At 32.7% G+C, this 20238-nt stretch overlaps 3 protein-coding genes across 3 annotated transcripts in view; 2 read left to right on the plus strand and 1 right to left on the minus strand.

The window, feature by feature from the left end:
• The window catches only part of LOC128189060 (uncharacterized), a 20314-nt gene extending 16726 nt beyond the window's left edge, over positions 1 to 3588 (plus strand). Inside the window, exons 10-14 of the mRNA XM_052860488.1 lie at positions 1158 to 1267; positions 1764 to 1962; positions 2050 to 2169; positions 2579 to 2749; positions 2873 to 3588. Of these exons, the coding sequence (XP_052716448.1) occupies positions 1158 to 1267; positions 1764 to 1962; positions 2050 to 2169; positions 2579 to 2749; positions 2873 to 3138 (866 nt within the window). The 3' untranslated portion in view covers positions 3139 to 3588. The remainder of the gene's footprint in view (positions 1 to 1157; positions 1268 to 1763; positions 1963 to 2049; positions 2170 to 2578; positions 2750 to 2872) is intronic.
• An 865-nt stretch (positions 3589 to 4453) lies between these two features.
• LOC128189092 (coiled-coil domain-containing protein 90B, mitochondrial-like) lies at positions 4454 to 8669 on the plus strand. Its single transcript, XM_052860549.1, has 7 exons — positions 4454 to 4689; positions 5248 to 5382; positions 5523 to 5626; positions 5746 to 5847; positions 6789 to 6902; positions 7510 to 7624; positions 7955 to 8669. Exons 1-7 carry the CDS (start codon positions 4464 to 4466, stop codon positions 8011 to 8013), a joined length of 855 nt encoding a protein of 284 aa, XP_052716509.1. The 5' UTR covers positions 4454 to 4463; the 3' UTR covers positions 8014 to 8669.
• On the minus strand, positions 8294 to 15999 carry LOC128189093 (ubiquitin-conjugating enzyme E2 C-like). Its single transcript, XM_052860551.1, has 5 exons — positions 15817 to 15999; positions 15509 to 15536; positions 12314 to 12400; positions 11755 to 11959; positions 8294 to 9108 (listed from the first exon to the last, which is right to left on the minus strand). The coding sequence occupies exons 1-5, from the start codon at positions 15918 to 15920 to the stop codon at positions 8990 to 8992; spliced, it is 543 nt and encodes a 180-aa protein (XP_052716511.1). The 5' UTR covers positions 15921 to 15999; the 3' UTR covers positions 8294 to 8989.
• Between the last annotated feature and the right edge of the window lie 4239 nt (positions 16000 to 20238).

Below are 20238 nucleotides of genomic sequence, written 5' to 3' on the forward strand. Positions count from 1 at the left end.
GGGCGGGACCACAATGGGGGATGAATTTTTATAAATAGAGAAAATCTTTAAAAATCTTCTTCAAAAAACTATTAGGCCAGGAAAGCCCAAATTTGAGTGGAAGCATCCCCAGATCATATAGATTCAAGTTTGTTTAAATAATAGTCCAGGGGTAGGGTGAGGCCACAATGGGGGATGAATTTTTACATAGGAATATATTGAGAAAATCTTTAAAAATCTTCTTTTTAAAGACTATTTGGCCAGAAAAGCTTAAAGTTGTGTACAGGCATCCTTTGGTAGTGTAAATTCAAGTTTTCAAAATCACAGTCCCTAGTGGTAGGGCGGGGCCATGATGGCGGTTTGAATTTTTACATAGGAATATAGAGAAAATCTTAAAAAATATTCTGGGAAAGTTTTCAGTAAAAAACTCAGTACTATGTGTGAAAGCACAGGTTATGCAGATTTAAGTTTGATGAAACCATGATTCCCTAGAGAAAAGTGGGGCCACGAAATGGGGGGGTAGGGGTATATAGGATAGAGAAAAATCTTCTTACAGGTACAACAACAAAAGGGGCTTGGTATTTACCAAAAAAAAGAGGTGGATAAAAATTTGCAGATTTTCAATTTTTTTTAGCAAGATCTACTGTACTTAGTTGTCAAGATATTTTGATACTGTAATGCTAATTTGATCAGAATTAAGGCAATTGTTGCTCAGGTGAGCGATGTGGCCCCTGGGCCTCTTGTTCTGAATTTGAATTGAAATGATGTTGAGCTTTTGATAAAGTAAGAAACCTTTAACCGGGTCATTTGCACATTTCACATTCAAATATGACTCACATAGATCCTCTTAAAATAGAAACAGTCTTTATATTCTATATTTAGATTTCATATATTTTAACTGAAATCTGCTCGGAATTAGATTTTTGTGATTAGGTTATTTTCCATTAAAAATATGTTTTATTGATTTCTTTTCCCAACCCAGTGCTAAATTATTTTTTATAATGAAAATTTTTAATGAATGCAGTGTTGATATAAATAAAAAAAAAATAGGTTTTGACCAATGCAGAGTTAAATTAATTTATTGGTTCCATCAGCAAATAAACAAAATTAAAACTGCAGCAAAATGTACTTTTTATGTCATATTTTCAAAAACATTTTAAATATTAATTTTTTAACAGGATTTGACAATGTTGGTTCACCTTCAGAGATACAGAAATGTTCCAATGGTTTTGAATTTCAATTTGATAGCAAGGGTTCTTTAATACATTTGAAAGACCCTGCAAGTCAGGTAAGTTCTCAAAATATTTCAATGCTTTCAAAGTGAAAATAATAATATCAGAAGAGAATTTTTTTTAATTTTTTTTTTTTTTTTTTTTTTGGGGGGGGGGCATTACCATTACTTTGATCTACTTGAGCAGTTAAATAGCCAACTATGAAGTTATGTTCCTATGTATGCACATTAGATAATCTGAAAATCAAAACTGTTTGAAAACATGTTTTTATCATGGTTGTCTCTAAAAATTGAAGTAGAAGGAAGAAATAAAAAAAAGTAGAAGGGGGTCCGGGGGTCTTGCTTTTAGCTACATGTGTTGAAATTCAATAATAGCTGGGTAATTAAGGCATTATAGGCGGGGGAATTCCCCCCCCCCCCCCCCCCCTCACGGGTCTTAGAGACAACCCTGTTTTATGAAAACAGGAGAAAACAGCATGGAGAAAATAAAAGTTGCATATTGCTTTACAGTATGTGAGGTACATGTACAATAGCTTTAAAATGTTTTTTACAGAATGTATGGGCAGACAACACCCACCCTCTAGGGGCATTTGTATACCAAACACTTAACCAGACAGATTTTGACTTCTTTAACCGGAATTATCCATACTCCCCACGCTTTCAGCTGGGCATAGGAAAGCCCAACATATCGGAGGCTAATGCCACAAGTGGATACTGGGATGTCTCCATGCAGGATTTGTTTAAGAGTAAAGGTAATCAGGATTTCACAAAACAGAAACACTGTGGTTTTTCTTTATCAGAAAGGAAGAGATTAGCATGAGTATTTTGTTCTTTTGTAGAGGGATGTAGTTTTATTTTCCATCTTCAAATGTCCGATCCGACCAGTATGTCAAATTATGGCGCTCCAGCAGTGATCTACGTCAAATACACAGGGAATGTTGTCTCCAAACAAATGTCTAGTAATGTAGATTATACACATTTTATGAATAATAAATTTACACTAACTAAAGATAAAATTTCATGGCACTCTTGATAACTACAACCCAGAGACTTTTAAAATGATTTTTGAACAATGAAAAATAGAGCTAATAGAGCCTTTTAATTGACTGCATACATGTATTTCAACTACCGTATTTTATATTTATTGATATGATCATGTGAAAATGTTGTCAATTGATGCATTTTGATATTAATTTTTAAAATTAAGATAGTTTACTTAGTCTAGTACCTCCATGTATATCTTCTCAAGATCTAAGTTTATATAGGCCCAATGCCTGAATGTGTTATTTCAAATGCCAATGTTTATATAATTCTTTTTTTTTTATTTGAATGTATAAAAACTAAAATTTTGTATTTGGAATATTGTAGGCATTGATGTTGAACTCCAGTGGTTTCAGAAACCACCAACTCGAATGCCAGAGTCAATTTACTTCATGTTTCGTCCAATCAGCAATCCCAAACTGAGTTGGAAACTCCACAAAGTTGGACAGTTTATTGATCCTCTTAATGTCATTCTAAACGGGAGCCAGATTCTGCATGGTGAGAATAGCTGATTATATTTTCATGATTTTAGTTAAATTGTTTCCTACATCTTTCATAAAACAGGTAAGCTTGAAATGGGAATGTCTATTAACTAGTGGCTTCCATTATACTATTTTTCAGCGGTAGACAAAGGTGTGTATTACACAGACAGTAGAAACCAAGGTCTATCCATCGACTCGCCTGATGTGGCCGTCGTCAATGTGCTGACCCCAGGAAGCCATCCCAGTGTTATTCCTGTCCCTCTTAAGCCGATCAAGGCTGTGGATGGAATGGCATTCAACCTGTTCAACAATGTCTGGGATGTCAACTTCATTTTCTGGTATCCCTTCGAAAAGAGAGACGTCAACCAAAAGTTTCGCTTTAAACTTAACATAACTCCTGCTTGAGTGCTGCGTACTGCTCTTGTGATATATTTAATTCTGTGATATTTGCTGTAATTCCATTTTATATGTGTGTGGATGGGAGGATGGATGTAACAATAACATTTTGATGTAAGGGACAAATTATGTATGATTCGATCACCAGAATGCAAGTAAAATTGATAAATTAAATTATGACATCTGTCACTGTTGCTTGATAAAAATATGCAATATGAAAAATAATTTTAGAAACCTGGCAGAGTAATTGAATGTTTTGTAGGCTTGTGAAAGAATAATGTCATGCTGATTGTGTGTAGTATGTACTAAATGGCTGCATAGAGTCTGTTTGTTTAAAATTGTTATTCCATTTTTATATGAATTTGTACACTACAATGATGCATGTTGAGTTTTGTTTACCCGGTATATTGTACAAAATTCCTATTCTTCATTGTTAATTATTAAATAATTATAACTCTCCCTTTTGATTTTTTGTTGATTTAATGTTATATGATTGACAAGTTCAGTGTTGGAAAATGCCTCACTTTTGGAGTAAGGAACTTTTTATTGTGCAATATTCTTAGTTTCCTTTCAAATTAACAATTGTTCTCATAAATACATAAAGATGCATACTATTTGCCTAAACGATATAAAAAGCTAATGTGCAGTGGCTATGTGAAACGCATTGTTAACACTATGTGCGGAGAGGGACCCGATTATCAAAATCAGGGACTTGTATACCAAGTACATGCATATAAGCCCCTGTTGAAATTTATTCACTCTAATCAAAATTAGCTTCTTCAATTTATTTTTTGTCATACAGCATAACAATAATAAAGTGTAGGCTCATACTTTTATTAGGTAGAGTGAAATTTATCAAGACATGAATTTGCAAAATTCATTTGGCTTATGTCAATATATTTTAATGTCAAAACTCAAAAATACGACTATGCATATTCCTAAAAATAACTTTTCATAATAATAAAAAAAATTTGCAGTTACCTAATAATGCTTTTTTTATTTCTTTATCATGATTTTCTATCTCCTAATAATAACTTTTTATTTTCAGCAATTTGGCGACCAATTTTTTTTTTATGACTTTCTTTTTAGTATTAATTAGGACATTTTTAACCATTACTAAACCTATGACTTTTAGCTTGAATTAATGACATTTACTGGGTGGTTTTTTTCAACACATTCAATTAGACATCAGAAGGCTTTCATATCATTTCAACCTTCCTCAACAAACGGAGACGTCCACTGCCTGTGGAATGCGACGCGAATAATTCAACGTAAGACTTAACTGACTTTCATTTACCGGTAGTCTGTTTTACTTTCACTTTAATCTGTGAGTGATGGCTGGTATCAGAAGAATTGCGTATCGCTTCACAACTATTACAAAGACGATGAAACCCATATCTTCAGAACTGCTTTCATGTCAGTTATGTTTGTTTAATGATTTAAAACAGTTCTCAAAATCAAGTGGACCGCTAAAAGTTTTAGAATCGACGAGGAGAGTCGATAAACTTGTGGTACCTACAGACTATAGTAATGTATCGGCTTGTACATCTTCTGGCAATGGTACGTCCGTAAGTACTGTCACTAATTGTCACTAATCAAATGATTTTACATTTGATATTTTAAACAGGAATTCAGGTGTAATTCAAAAGCGTTAGAAAATGATAATCAATACAGTGATCATTGCATCATGTTTCCTTAAGGTGATATCATGGAACATCTGTCGATGTTCATGTAGATAACAGTACATGATAATTAAAATACTTTTACCGGTTTAGAATTTTAAAATTTAACAATATTTTTCCAAAAAATAAGTTTAAAATTTGGAAAGGTAAAAAAATTAAAATTCCCAGTGGTATTCAAACTCATGACCTACAGGTTCGTAGTGAACGCTCTAACCCATTGCGCTAGCCTGTTAGGTGACAATATTTAGTAAGAAAATATCTATAACATTATACTTGTTTTTATTGTTTATTTCGATAAACAATATGTCACAATATGGAGATGTCCCATACCACCTTAATCAGCATAGTTTCATCCACAGGGATTTTGATTATATAATATGTATTGATATTTATTTAATTACGTTTTGAACTCAAAGTATTTCTTTCTTTGTAACAGCACCAGTGCGATTATATTGCACATCTAAACCTCCTGATGTGTCCGAGATCCGGAACATAAACCCTTTAGGAAACATACAGTCAAAGGTATATTACTTTGATACCCTGGCAGTGGTACAAAAGCTGATGAAGGAGGGTTAGTTACCTACATGTATCATTTTTGTTTACTGCTTTTGGAGGAAATGTGAAACAATTCACTTTGAAGCACAACAGCATATACACTGACATGAACATTACATTAATTCGCAGTTTTTTTAAAATTTAATCATTTTGCAGGTTTTGATGAGAAACAGGCCATGGCTATTAAGGACATTGTACAAGAGGTTCTTCATTCCTCAATAGATCACCAAACCAAAGTCCTCGTTACAAAAGCCCAGCTGGTAGGTACTTGGAGTATATTGATAATTGATACAAGTGACAGGTGAATACATGAAATGCAAATATTTACACTACTGGTTAATAACCCGGTAATAAAAAATGAATTATATTTGTTTTTTAGGAGATTACAACCCAACAAATGATGACCCACTTAAACTCTGTCAAAAAAGATTTGGTGATATTGGAGAAGAGCGAGTTTTCCATGCTGAGAAGTGAAACAGAGGTTTGTTTAAAGCTGCTTGGGCTGATTTTTTAGCTATTAACAAATAATCTTCCATACAAACTAATTATCTTAAAAAAGTTATAGACTTTCACCTATTCACAGCAGCAAAATTGGTCTCTTTTCAAAGATAGAAACATTTGAAGTAAATAAAAAAGTGAAAGCTGTTATACTCTGTCCCAAGATATTTTGGATTCACATTTGGCTTAATTGCTTGATATTTATAAATACCTCAGGATTCAAACGATGTTCATTCAAAAGTATGAAAAATTTCCAAGATTTCTCAGTCAAAACGCCCCTGTTAACTTATCAGGTTTCAATACAATGCTAAAAAATGTGATGTCTACGGAGATTTTGTATTGCAGCAAGCCCGGATGATAACATTGAAATAATGCGCGATGTATTCCGAGTGTATTCCGAAAGGAGAAAAGATGTAAACATTCCCCATTATAAATCTCCGTAAGGAATCTGTTTTCGTTCCTGTGAATTTTTCCGAGTGAAAGATGATAATGTGTCAATGAAATTATCTTGGAAAATATCCCATTCAACTATTTCAATTGCACTTCTTTCACAGGTAAGTGTATTTTTATTAAAAATCGTCCAAATGTGCTGCATTAATATCTTGGGACAGACTATAATGTGACAGCAAACTGAATTTTTAAAATATGATGCTTATCTCTATGGTGCATGGCATCAATTCAGTTTTCTTCTGCCATACAATATATATAGACAAAAGAGAATGTACCGGTACCTTATATGCTTAGTTAAAAGGAAAATTTTTATGACTTATTCAGCTTGTTTTTAGTTAAATACTTGAGTTCCAGGAAATTTTAGAATTTTTCAAATACACATTTCTAGATAGAATTTGAATAATATTTAAAATGTCTTGTCTATTATGTTCACATCTGTTTATAATTACATCTACATGTATTATCATTCTTTAGAAACAGACTATGGAAATACAGCAACTTAAAAAAGCACTTGAAAATGAACTAGATAAACTTAAGGGCCATGTAAGACTGGATATCAACTTGGAAAAGAGCAGGGCAATTGAAGCAGTAAGAAATCACAATAGAATAGTTTCTTTGAAAAAAAAATAATTTATTGTTAATTTACAGGATTATTTAGTATTATTAGAAGAAAAGGTAGGATCTGATAATGGTCCATAAGCTAATGTGAAATTCAGAATGTACCAGTACATGTATTTAATAATCACTTGCTTGCACTTTGTTATTTGTCAGTTAGTTATTTGTCTGTGCTGACAACAAATATGTGTACTGCAGTTTGAAGAAATAATGTACCTTCAGGGAGAGAGAAAGGAGAGAGAGTTTTTACTTTTAAAAGAATAAATTTTAATACATATGCAATTGTCCAGTTATACCAGCAACATGTACATACATGTACTGGTATTTAATTGCACAACTTCAGAATATGATCTATAAAAGCTTCCTTCATGTAAATATGATGAGGCCACGAATTATTGATGGGAGCTAGAAAAAAAATTTTGAGTTGGCCCCCGCAATCAAAAAGCAAATGCATGAAAGGCTGTTGGTTACTGATCATGTTTTTTGGGATGCTAGTTGAACATGTTGAATAATTTGGTTTAGTTCACTTAAACAACACAATGTTCATGTACATATCCATACATGTATTCATATTTTTTAGCATGCAGAAAATGAAAAGAACCTTCAGATGCTGCGCAATAAAATTGAAACTGACGTAGCCAATGTTCGGACATTATTTGAATCCTACAAAAATGATGTTTTTAGGTACTCAATAGGTATGTTTTCTGAGATTATGTGCATTGAAAATAAGTTCCAGCAAGGGTGTGTTATATTGTTGTGCATAAATTCATTTGCACCGATGTCATTTTACATGTACATTGTATTGGCATTTGCCATTGTGCCAGTTTATACATTAACATTTCTCTTATTACATCAGTTCATTATTCTAAAATGTCAAAAAAGATAAGCACAAAGAAAAGTAGATTGATAGCCATCAATTCCATCACTATTTGTAATCTGTATTGAAAAACAAGCGTTTGGCATATTTGATATTTCAAGATGTATTTGATTTCTACGATGTTTATAAAAATTTCATTTTATTCCAGCCACTGCCCTCACAGCTGGAGCTACAGTGTTAGCAGTGCTCCGTTTACTGATTCATTGACCAATGGATGAAGTTAATACTTCTCTAAACGAGATGTTGGACCTTTTAAGAAAACCTTCATGAATAAATTTGGAATTTCAAGCTACAACATAGAAACAAGTTTAATAACTACTGAATGTATAAAGGAAAAACTGGGTTGGACAGTTTTTAATTTATAAAAGAAGCAACTTATAAAACAAAATGGCAAACTGCTTTAACCCTAGTTTTTGTGAGTATAAATACTGTAGCTATAAAAATAATTCAATTTACATGTAGTTTTGTCACACATAATAAACACAGATTTGTTTAATTAAATTTATTGAAATAACATTTTTCAATAAAGGATTCCAATTATTCTGTTGGAATATTTGACAACTGTTTTCCAAAGATTAGGCATATGAGTACATTCTTTTTTACAAGTTATCAAACCTATCATATAGATTTAATAAACACCAAAAGTAGTAGAAAAGATAGAAAAAGTTAGGGAGATTCAAAGAACGATGTTAAGTAAGATGTACAACAGTAATGAAAAAAATTAAAATAAATACAAAATGCAAACATCATACACATTCTACGCACACATACACAATGACGCACACCCTATATCATTCTCCACAAAAAATTAATGTGTCAGATTAAAATATGTGTTAATGAAAATAAAAAAAATATACAATTGTTCTATTGTGAATTGTTTCTTAATCTGACAAAAATTGTTTGTGATGGGAGTCAAGAGAAATGCATACAGAATTTAAATATATATAAAAGAATATGGTCATTTAAATATGATATTTAAACAGATCTGGCTAAATACTTTTGGTAAGAAAAAAAGTTCTTTTTTCCTTTACTACCTCCAGTGGGTTATTAAGTACACACATTTTTGTCAGTTCACTCCTATCTCTTTTATAATGTGATACAAGCATAAACTTATGCTCTTTTGATGCATGTCTCAGACATGCTAGATGAAGATATTGCACGGAAGTGTCCATTATTTCTCTGGCTATGACTGTTTACTGCGGACATCTTTTTCGTATTTCTCCAGCAACACAGACTTGTAGGTTTCTTGGTTTGGCCACAAGGCGGCAGCATCACCATTCAATGGACTGTCATTGTTTGGCTCTGTTGATTTAAAGTTTACAATATTAATCAAAGTACTGAAGAACTGACGGGAGTTGATTTTGTCGATGTTTATTTATTTAAAAATCAATGATATATTATTTGGCATGAAAGGTACATGTAGTTTCACTTTCTAATTTGTATTTGAATTACACACATTTTTATGATATGAATTTTTGGACTTTTTTGACCAGAATGTCGAGAAACCCCCATATGAATCATATTAAATAATATTTAAAGATAAAATTAATTCAATCAAACTATGTTTCAGTAATAGAAATATTTCTCGAAAATTGTATGGATCCAAGCAATATTGAACTCTAGTCTCGTTCAACCAAACGCTCGGCTGACACCGTAAATCTCCGACAAGCAAGAGAGACTCTCTGCTTGTCGGATATTTACGGAGACAGCCGAGCGTCGAGTTGAACGAGACAATATTGAACTCTGCATGGCGTAGGAATACATACGATTACAAAAATATCTAAATTGTTCGTACCATTTAAAATCTGTCTATTTTCAAGGTATTAATAAATAAGTTTCCTTGAAAAACAATGCTTTAGCATACATTACATCGAATTTATCAATTATTTTCAAGAACTAAGTCTTGTCAGCAGTGATGATTTGTGCTGAGGTCCAAACACTGTTTCACTTTCGGTTTGTCTAAGTAACTGCATAGGAAAGTTGATTAAAATCAACTCCCAAAAAGGATACTAAAGTTGCTGTTGAAATTTATGTAGCATTTTAATCAAATTTATTTTAACAACCCAATTAATGTATTACAACATACGTATACATGTACATCTCTAAATTATAAGCATATATTGATTGCTTTTTATTTTTAAACAATTTGTAAAATATATTTCTATTATTTGCATAACACTTCTATACCAGTGATATGGTAGCTGCCTCATGATGGCAATGCTTATGGGTGTGGACCAGTGTAACACTGTTTAGTTAGTGGGTTATCTCTCCTTAATACAGTCAGGAAACAATGTTCCACCTACTAGTGATTATCATGAGTAATGCTTTTAAAAGATGCATGCTTACTGGATTTTAGCATGTATGTTAACTCTACTACTTTTCGCATAAGTCTATCGCTTTTAAACTCGGTCTTCCACCAACTGCTTTTAGAAAATATAGCTCTTCATCAATATATAGTTATGTATGTTGCTTTTATAACTAACGGTTTTGGAGGCCATTGTGGTCCAAAAATCTCGCGACTTGAATTGGCAGGGCTGTCGCAGCACTTTTTGGTACGGGGCCGGGTCCCTCTCCATTGGGAAAATTATCGACATTTTTTCTCAAATTGGGAAAATTTAAGATACTTTAATATGTCATTAAATGACTTCTGTATTTAGTAAATCTGTTGTTCATTTCTTAATTAAAGTTTTACAGCTAGCTCATGCACATGATGTTCTCAGGAACCAACCAAGATTTTCAGAATTATGAAGAGGACATTTTTTTTTTTATACTTTATTTCATAGATTAAATATTTGCAATATCTTAGAAGCAAAATTCTGTGTATGTTACTGACATCTTGTGTATTTACGGGTATAAGTAAAACCCTGTGACTCAATTACAGCCGTAATGCAGAAGACCTGTTAACGATGTCTAAATTATTTCATGATAATCTAAGCATTTACTTGGAAGGCTTATTATGTAATTACAAGATATCAACCAATGCTACTAGCTGTCATCACAATAATTTATAACCATCCTTTATAAATTTCTGAGCACTTTCAAATGCATCACCGGTAATGCCCTGCTGTATAACAGAAGACTGTATAACGGACCCAAAAGTTGGGCTTGTTATTCACCACAGGGGTTGAGTCCAGTTGTGAGAACCTTTAATTAAAATAATCATCAGTGTCTTCCCAATTGCGTGATTATTTGAGATATAATTAAGCCAGCTTTAATCAATTACAGCAAATGTACTGACCAAAAAGCAAACAGCTCTTGCAAATCTCCCAAGTTGTTAATACATGTAATTACTGGTAATGCAATTGGGAATTTTTATCCTAAAATTGGGAAAATCCGTGGCTTTTTGCCATTGGGAATGGGTCCGATATTCGGTTCAAATTTGAGGGGAGTGATGGCCCTGATTGGGGGCATACTGTTTACTGCTTATGAATGATTGGATTTCAAGCATGTGTTTTACATTGAACGATGACCAAATTCATTTCCCATGATTACATTAGTTACAAGATATGTCAATATCCTCGCCAAGGAATAGGAAGTTTTGCTTTTCCACAGGTGGTTTTAAAGAAGACTGAAGATCCGTTAACTTGACCATAAAAGAAAACTTGACTTGCATTTTATTGCAACACTGCATGATTTGTGATAAGCACGTAAACATCATTTTTGGTATTGAAAAAGAGCATACTATAAATAACCAGTTCTTAAAGTTACTTCTCTTATTTTTTAACTTTTATTGCATATGTTGATAATGATTAAGTCTTTTTTTAAATTTTAGTTGATATCCTTTTAATTTCTAATCAGAGACCCTATAGCTCTACATAATTATATTCATGTTTTAAAATCTATGCAAAAAAGACTGTAATGCTACCTCTTTTTGGTTCTAAATCTACCTTTTTTTCACCACTGGAGTTTAATATGTATGCTTTTAACACAACACTAATATTATTTTACCTCCAAGAAGACTCTGAATGGACAGCAGGATGGTGCGGACATCGTACAGGGCGGACCACTTCTCTTTCAGGATGTCCAGACAGATGTTACCACTCTGGTCAACATTTGGGTGGTAGCATGGGGAGTCAAACTTTACAGTAGGGGCTTGGTACGGGTAACCACTTGGAAACTCAAGGGTCAATTTGTAGGTTAATCCTTCATATACCTAGGTAGCAATAGCAGTATGACAAAGACAAATTACAGGGATGAGACGGATTAGAAAATAAATATTTCTGATATAATTTTTTTATGAAGAGTCTACTTTAGACAAATAATTTCCATAGATGATAGATGTCAGAATCAATAGTACTTCTGTATTGAATAAATACAATGATTCTTATTTTACCAGCTTTATTTACTCTAAAGGTCTTTGGCTATCAAAATATTCTGTGAAAAACTTAGGAATACATTATGAATTTTTACTCAATAAATTCTAAAACCTGGCAGGTTGTACAGTAATCCGTGTCAGATAATTGGATGAACTACACTTCAGCTTTGATAACAAAACATTTTTTCTTACCGTTCCTGTTGGTCCTGTCAAGGTTGCAATCCATTTAAAAAGGTTGTCTCCATCAGGAAAAGCAGATATGCCTGGATCACCTTTAGTCTAAAAATTATATTATCACTTGTTTTGTAATTTAACAAATTTAAAATCAGTAAAACAGATTTTTTGGATTTTTATTTAGGTATAAAGCAGGGTTGGCCGGGAAATACCAGTGCTGGGAATTACCGATGGTAAATACCGGTATATCCCGCCCAGGTAAATACTACTGTTTTCCACTAAACTGGGAAATACAAATTTATAATCTTTATTTCTTTAGTTTGTTCAATGTAAAACTTATGTTTAGGATAAAAGATATTAACAATAAGCATCAAAAACCAATTTATCATACTTTCCCATTTCAGTGTCACTTTATGAATCTTAAATTCACCAGATATCACCTATTCCAAAAGACTTCTATAATAGCTGCTAATGTACAAATTTTAGTCCAGTTTTTTTAACTTCAAGTTTTGTGTTTTACAGATTTATAATTCAAAGCACAAAATAAATTGTTATAATTAGTGTAGGTGTAACAAGTAAAAATTTAATAATGACACATGTTGTTTTAATAAATAATTGACAGTTGACAGTTTTGTGCTCCTGTTTTGGGCAGATATATACTATGAGTGGGGCTGATTGGCTTCTTCTTAGGTGTGTTGCATACTGAGGTAGTGACACAGTCACACTTTATTTTTCACAATTTTCTTGCCCCATTTTCACATTCACCAAATAACCAGAAAATGGAACCTTTGATATCATGTTTATGATAACTGTGTAGATGCACCTATACCTGATTAAAGCCTTAAAAACAAATTACAATGGTGTATGAATGAACCATGTTTTGAGTATTCATAAGAAGATAACCAATGCATTACTGACCTGTCAAAACTTGTTAAAATCAAGAACATTATAAAATGTCATATAGCTGACAAGGTGTACTATTGTCTACATCCCTACAGATTTGATTAAGGCTAATGTCTAAGAACTCTTCATTCCACAAAAAGTTAATTTTCTTTAATCATATCTCTTGATATGTCATTACTCATACATATAAAAACACCTAAGATCTACATTCTCTATTAAAGCATTCATTTCTTATCATTATGCTGTCATTTTAAATCTTTTTAACAAAGGATAAGAGAGCGTGTCTATTTTTTGCTGCATATCCAGTGGTCGGTAGAGCTCTCAAATGTCATCATGAAGAATTCATTTTTCAATGCTTGGGCGATATTAAAGGAAGTGAACATGAAAAAATTATCAAGGGCTCAAATTTGTCTGTTTGATGTGAATAATGATATCTGAAAACCGTTTAGACAGAGCTTTCCTCAGTAAAAAGATATACCACTTAGAATAACTAATTCTTGCAATCCATGAGCGCTGCCATATTGTTAAAATAATTACCTCCCTGCTGGGTTATCTCTAAGCATCTAAGAGAGGGCAGCATTGATGCTGCCGTCAGTGAGACACATTGCATTTTTACACACGTGTAGTAACAGGGATAACATGCCATCATCAAAATGTGAATGGAAACTTGAAAGGAATGTAAAGAGTTGTCATTTTAAACAGTGTTTATGGAAGAAGATTTTGGATCTCAGAATGATGCATTCCCACCAGCAGTTAATGTGACATGTAACTAGAATGGAATGTCCGTGGATCAGTGTTATTGTGACCTATTTTTTCTTGCACTCGGGAATTTCTTGTTTATGAGTTTGAACATTATGTGTGCTACATAAATGAACACACAAGGTGCATTGCACAGCATCCTGACTTTTAAATTGTGTCTTAGTCCTGTTATTCTTCTGACAGCATAAACAGAACCGGCGTACATATCATCAAGATCTTATGTATAAAAAAAAAAACAAATCAGAAAAATTTCCAGGGCATTTAAATAAAAAGTAACAGTAAGAAACCCCACATGGAAAATGGAATTACAATTTTATATTAATTTAAATTGAAATCTAAAAACAGCATTTTATTTATGTAAACACTGACTGCCACATACATCTCCGTACAAACATCTGGAATCATGTGATGGTCTTATATTTCACAAATTAATTTATCTTTGTTCATTTTTTGTACAAATAGTTATCTGAGGTTCATTTATAGAAATGTACTAAATCCTTGTCTTCTCATGACAGTACACAAAAATTTTCTTCACATCAAGGCATAATTTTTCTTCTCAACTTTTATCAACTCTGTACATAAACACTGGCCTAGTTCCAACATTGACCCAGTCACCAGCAGCAATGTGGCTTATCTACGTCAGAGAACAGATGCATGCTGGGGATTAATGGATTACCTCCATAAACCTTTCACTGAGAGTGTTAAATTGATAAAATCTCTTGATAGAAATAAACAAATAGGAAAGAGACCTCATTTTTAAGCTTCAAAAGGCTTTTATAATTTATTAAGCAACAATTATTTTTTTCATGTTCACTTCCTTTAATTGTATTTTACATCACAAGTCATTTGGGCAACAAAGTATAACAATCAGAGAAGACCACAGGAAGGGTTTAATTGACCCTTTTTGGGACTGGGTCCTGTACCCTTTCAATTGGGAATTTGTCAAAATATTGCTTTTCTGGGAAAATAGTCTAACAAATAAGGCTCAATGCAATTTAGCAAAAAAAAACAAAAAATCTAAACAGTTTTTCTTATTTTCATTTGCATATTACACATTTAATCATTAAATTAATGCTTTAATCATAGTTAACCATACTTTTATAACAGAACACTCTAATATTTTAATTGACATATATAAGGATGTGTCACTCAGAGTCAGCATAGCATCAAAATCAGCATCCATCTTTTATAACACAATACGAAACACTTATTTTTGGAATTTTTAATTAGATTTTGAATAAAACAGTCAATTTTCAATTGGAAGTGGGTCCTTTTACAGGACCCGCATGCAAGGGATATTATGCCATGGCAGGCCTCTGAATTTTTATCAATAAGCCGTTAAATAGGCTATACTATAGGGGTATTCCAAAGAGAGACTTATATACCCTATCTATCTATCTATAATTATATACACACGTAGATAGTGTACATCTCTCTCTCTCTCTCTCTCTCTCTCTCATCCCCTACATTTAACGGCTTATCGGCCCGTGAGAAGACAGAGAGAAATGATTGCGGAAGAAAAAATATCATGATTGTTACATTGTTACTTACCAATAAAGTCATGAGTTCTTGTTGAAGTCTGAAAAAAATTTGAGCTTGTTTAATCAAAATCATCTTGTAGACATGAAATAGATATAATTTTAAAAAATCATTATCATTAAATCGGAAAAAAGTTAATGGCAAATTACATGTTTTTATCATAGGAACCATGTGAAATTTTATTAATTTTCTTTCACCATGTTCATCATATGTTCATTGGTAATATTTTTGCCTGTTTCTCACTTATTTCAATATTTCAACAAACTGATAACATTTATATTTTACACCGATTTATGAAAATCGTTGTTATATAGACATACCGTTTGCTGACCGAGTGGTTATCTCGAGCTTGATTTGAAGAGCTGGACATGTCCTTGCTCCTTCCTGTTGTTTGGGCAGCAGGGTTAGTATTCTGTGTTGCCATTTTGTTTACAAGCTCCAGAAAGATGTTCCAACTTGCCTTCGTTTTAAAATTCGTGTAAATATTCTACAGCCAATGAATTGCCAGGAAGTAGGTTTTAACCAATAGAATTTAGCGTTGCATTTTTTCTCATCGGAACCCCTCTTGAGAGTAACTGCAGATGGCGGGCGGATCTATGATTATTAAGCCACCCCTCCCTTTAGAGAGAATCTAAACGTACATTATAACTTAACTATGCGCAATCATGGAAAAATAGTTTGTTATGACCATCTTTTCTGTTCTATAACGTTAACATTGAAATTACACCAGAGATATGAATGACATTTTTTTTCATACCTACATTGTGTATCTATCTATAACTGTTAGTTATATCAGAATGCAGAATGGGGAGGCAAGTTTTACTTATCACTTTGAAATAACTCCAAAATATCATTGATGTTTTATTTTCACCTTGAAAAAGATAACACACAGAGAGAGAGAGAGAGAGAGAGAGAGAGAGAGAGAGAGAGAGAGAGAGAGAGAGAGAGAGAGATTGTGTATATAATAGCCAAAAGTTGCGGTCATTTCTCCATTCATAAATACAACTACTTCCATTAACATTAAAAATTATAAATACAAGCATAAGCATCCTTACAATGTCAGCGGTCCTGAGTCAACTCACGCCCTGGCAGCGTTAATTAAATATTTTCTTTAGAGAAGTGGATCTAGGCATAGCATATGGGGTATGCATGTCCCGGCCTCTGTCTATAGAGAGAATATGCGGCAAGTTTCTAGCTCTTCTGAGCTTGAAGCTTAGCTTACGTGAATTTGGATGGAGATTGAAAAAAAGAAATTCAATATGGCGGGTCTTAAAAGTTAATATTAAAAGAACTAAAAGAATGGCTAGCTGGCGGACTTTTTATATTTTGTTAGCCGGAATAACGTAATTTTTTTAAAGATTCGCAAACAGTTAAGATTACTTCGTAATTTTATTTGGTAAAAACTGTTCGGCAGATGGAGAATCTATTGTTTTTATATATTCAACATTTTGAAGTTATCCCCTTACCACAGAGATTGAAAGACCAAATTATTAGTACAATATACGTACTCTTTTTCATCAGATTTATATATATTTTTTTATAGGACAATATATATGACTTTATGAATAAAATTACAATTAAGAAAGAAAATACTGACTTCTGCTTTGTAAACGACAACACGTGCATAATATACTATTTAGTAACTTAATAGTAGAATTAAACTAATATGAATAATTTTCATATTCATTAATTAAATCCATAATCTCTGGGGATAAAGAAGCAAACCATTTTTTGTAGACATAAAATATACGTAGAAAAAAATTATTCTTCTACAAATCATGACAGCTAATTTTTTTTCAAACTTGAACAGAAGTTACAGAACCATATGAAGCAACATGAAAGAACATGATATTTCTATATTTAGATTTACATAATGCTATATAATTTGCACAAGATCAAAAAATGTTATTCTGTATCCGATTAAATTTTTAATGCCTGTCAGCAATATACAGTGTATGGGTAAACAGACGATGCTTCGAAAAACAAAGAAGCCCATGGGCCTCTAATTTTAAAGCGATACTGGAACAATCTAATCAAAATTATATGTTCTGAATCCATCCGCCACCGCTTCTCAGCAGATTCAAAACATATAGTTTTAATTTAATTCGATTGATACTGAAGTTATATAACTAAAATCATATAAAATCTCCATCAATCAAGTCCACTAATATAAAAGCAGAATATTGTCTTTTTTGGAAAGGTAAAAATATTGTTACATGTACCACGAAATTTTTGAATATAGTTTAAATTCTATAAATCGTAATAGCAAGAGAATTATTTTGTTATAACATGAAACCATAAAATCTCTATCAATCAAGTTAATTAATACAAAAGCTCTTTTTGGGGAAAGGAAAAAAAATGTTATCAAGAGGTTTTAATATAGCTTTTAAAATTCGATATCTTAATAGAAAGAGAATTATCTTGTTATAAATAATGTACAAAAATTTTGTTATAATTAGTTAGCTCATTATAACGAGTTTGTCTCCTAATAAGTAAATACTTAATACTTATACATTACTTAATACGCTATGCAGTCAAATTAGACACATCAAGTCAACTTTATCTTCTCCTATCAGTATGGAACGATAATTTTAAAAAAAATTAATGCTATATTTTAACGCTTTGCTAACAGATTGCTCAATTTTAAATGTATATTTTCAATATTGCTCACTCTATCAAAATTTTGACCCTTATTATGAAATTATTTTTAAATTAAGGTATGCGTTTGAAACCAAGTGAATTTTAAATAAGACAATTGTTAATAAAACGCTACGCAAGATGATGACTCAATTCTTAATTTGTAAATATATAATGTGTGCCATTCCAATCATTTATTTTAAATGCTAATGCTTTAATTTTAAGCCCCATCCATGGCTTGCGACTTGTTGTAACAGAAATCGTTAGAAAAGTCTCTACAGTTACGTGCCAATGGTACAACATCTACAGTTACATGTCATTGACACTGCCTCTACAATTACATGCAAATGGCACCCTCTCTACAGTTACAAGTCATTGGCACAGTCTATAGTTACATGCCATCGGCACCACCTCTCCTGTTGCATGTCATTGACATTATCTCTACAAATACATGTCATTGGGACCGTCTCTACAGTTACATGTCATTAGAACAATCTCTACAGCTACAAATTGTTGCCACTGTCTCTACCTTTACATACCATGATAGTATCTAGTTACATGCCATTGGTACAGTCTCTACAATTACACGCCATTGGCTACCTGTCATTGTCTCTACAGCTACATGCCATTGACACAGTCTCTACATTTACATATCATTTGCACCGTCTATAGTTGCATGCCATTGGCAGTCTCTACAGCTACATGCCATTGGCACTGTACCTACATTTACACATCATTTACACCGTCTATAGTTACATGCCATTGGCAGTCTCTACAGTTACATGTCACTGGCATCTTCTTTACAGTTACATGTCATTGACATAATCTATAGTTACATTCCATTGGCACAGTCTCCACAGTTACATATCATTGGCACAGTCTATAGTTACATGTCATTAGCACAGTCTTTACAGTTATATATCATTGGCATCGTCTACAGTTACATGTCAATGGCACCATCTCTACAGTTACATGCTGTTGACACTGTCTATACAGTTACATGTCATTGGCACAGTCTCTGTAGCTACATACCACTGACAGACTCTAATTACATGCCATTTACACAGTCTTTAATTACATGACATTGGCACTGTCTATACAGTTACATGTCATTGGTACTGTCTCCACAGTTACATGCCTATGGCCCTAGAGGTGGTCTGTAAGATGGCAGCTGGTCAGGTTACACACCCTGTAACTCTTATGTATACAAAACTGTAAGATCCATTTTCTATAGTCGAGGGTTTCTGATCTGTTCTGATAAAAACCCTTGAAATAGGAAGATGGGAGAATGATGGGGGATGGGAGATGGCTCCTTGATCTCTTGCAATTATCTTAATAAAGTACGTCAAACACTTAGAAATAAACAACAAACACTCCGCATATGTCAGCACAATCTTTTTTATAAGAGATATCTCAAAATTATATTTTTAACTCCCTAAAATGCCCCAAAAATCAAAAGAGAGTGTATGTTTTAAATGTTATTTTTTATTTGTAAAAAATTTTGTTTATACATATAAACCAACTATTTTCATGTGTATATTTTCATTCTTCATGTAATGTGTAGTCTACATGTATTTAGGTTTAAATGCTGGATATTATTTTATAGTCAACAATTAATGTAGGATTTTGTTTTATACTTTATATGCAATCAAGCACGACGGTCACTCTGCAAGGAGTTATTTTTAGACCAGACTATTGCAGATACCTAAATTCCGTGTCCAAATTAGGTAATGCATTGCGTAATGGGCAGCTACATCTCTGGTGGTCAGCCACCACGTGATTCTCTTATCTAAGCTGTATTTAATTAACTTTCAGTAACTACTTGTAGCATCATTCCTTTGTCCGGACCCTAGCTAAGCAGACGTATTGTGATTTTAATTATCCCACCCACCATCCCCATGCTTCACCTTTTGTATGCATTAGATAAAACATTTGTATTTTAATTTGTTCTCAATGCAGTCGTTGGGGCTCTCACAATCAATTGTAATAACTTTCTTTTTTTTTAAACCGGCCTGGTTACCCCCAATTCAGATAAATTTCTGTGCATTATGTTATTAGTTATATCTACCCGCTGGTGTCAACCCGGGTCCCTGCATTTAAACCTG

Source organism: Crassostrea angulata, chromosome 6 (genome assembly GCF_025612915.1).
Source record: "Crassostrea angulata isolate pt1a10 chromosome 6, ASM2561291v2, whole genome shotgun sequence".
Lineage (NCBI taxonomy): Eukaryota > Metazoa > Mollusca > Bivalvia > Ostreida > Ostreidae > Magallana > Magallana angulata.

What these genes read in the sequence shown, in the direction of transcription:
- LOC128189093 (XM_052860551.1), bottom strand. Translation starts at nt 15,920, where the DNA reads ATGGCAACACAGAATACTAACCCTGCTGCCCAAACAACAGGAAGGAGC. An exon ending in TGACAGGACCAACAGGAACG is followed by an intron (nt 11,960 to 12,313) that starts GTAAGAAAAAAT and finishes ATTGCTACCTAG; the next exon opens with GTATATGAAGGATTAACCTA. An exon ending in CATTCAGAGTCTTCTTGGAG is followed by an intron (nt 9,109 to 11,754) that starts GTAAAATAATAT and finishes TTAAATCAACAG; the next exon opens with AGCCAAACAATGACAGTCCA.
- LOC128189092 (XM_052860549.1), top strand. Translation starts at nt 4,464, where the DNA reads ATGGCTGGTATCAGAAGAATTGCGTATCGCTTCACAACTATTACAAAG. An exon ending in TTGTACATCTTCTGGCAATG is followed by an intron (nt 4,690 to 5,247) that starts GTACGTCCGTAA and finishes TCTTTGTAACAG; the next exon opens with CACCAGTGCGATTATATTGC. An exon ending in TGTTTTTAGGTACTCAATAG is followed by an intron (nt 7,625 to 7,954) that starts GTATGTTTTCTG and finishes ATTTTATTCCAG; the next exon opens with CCACTGCCCTCACAGCTGGA.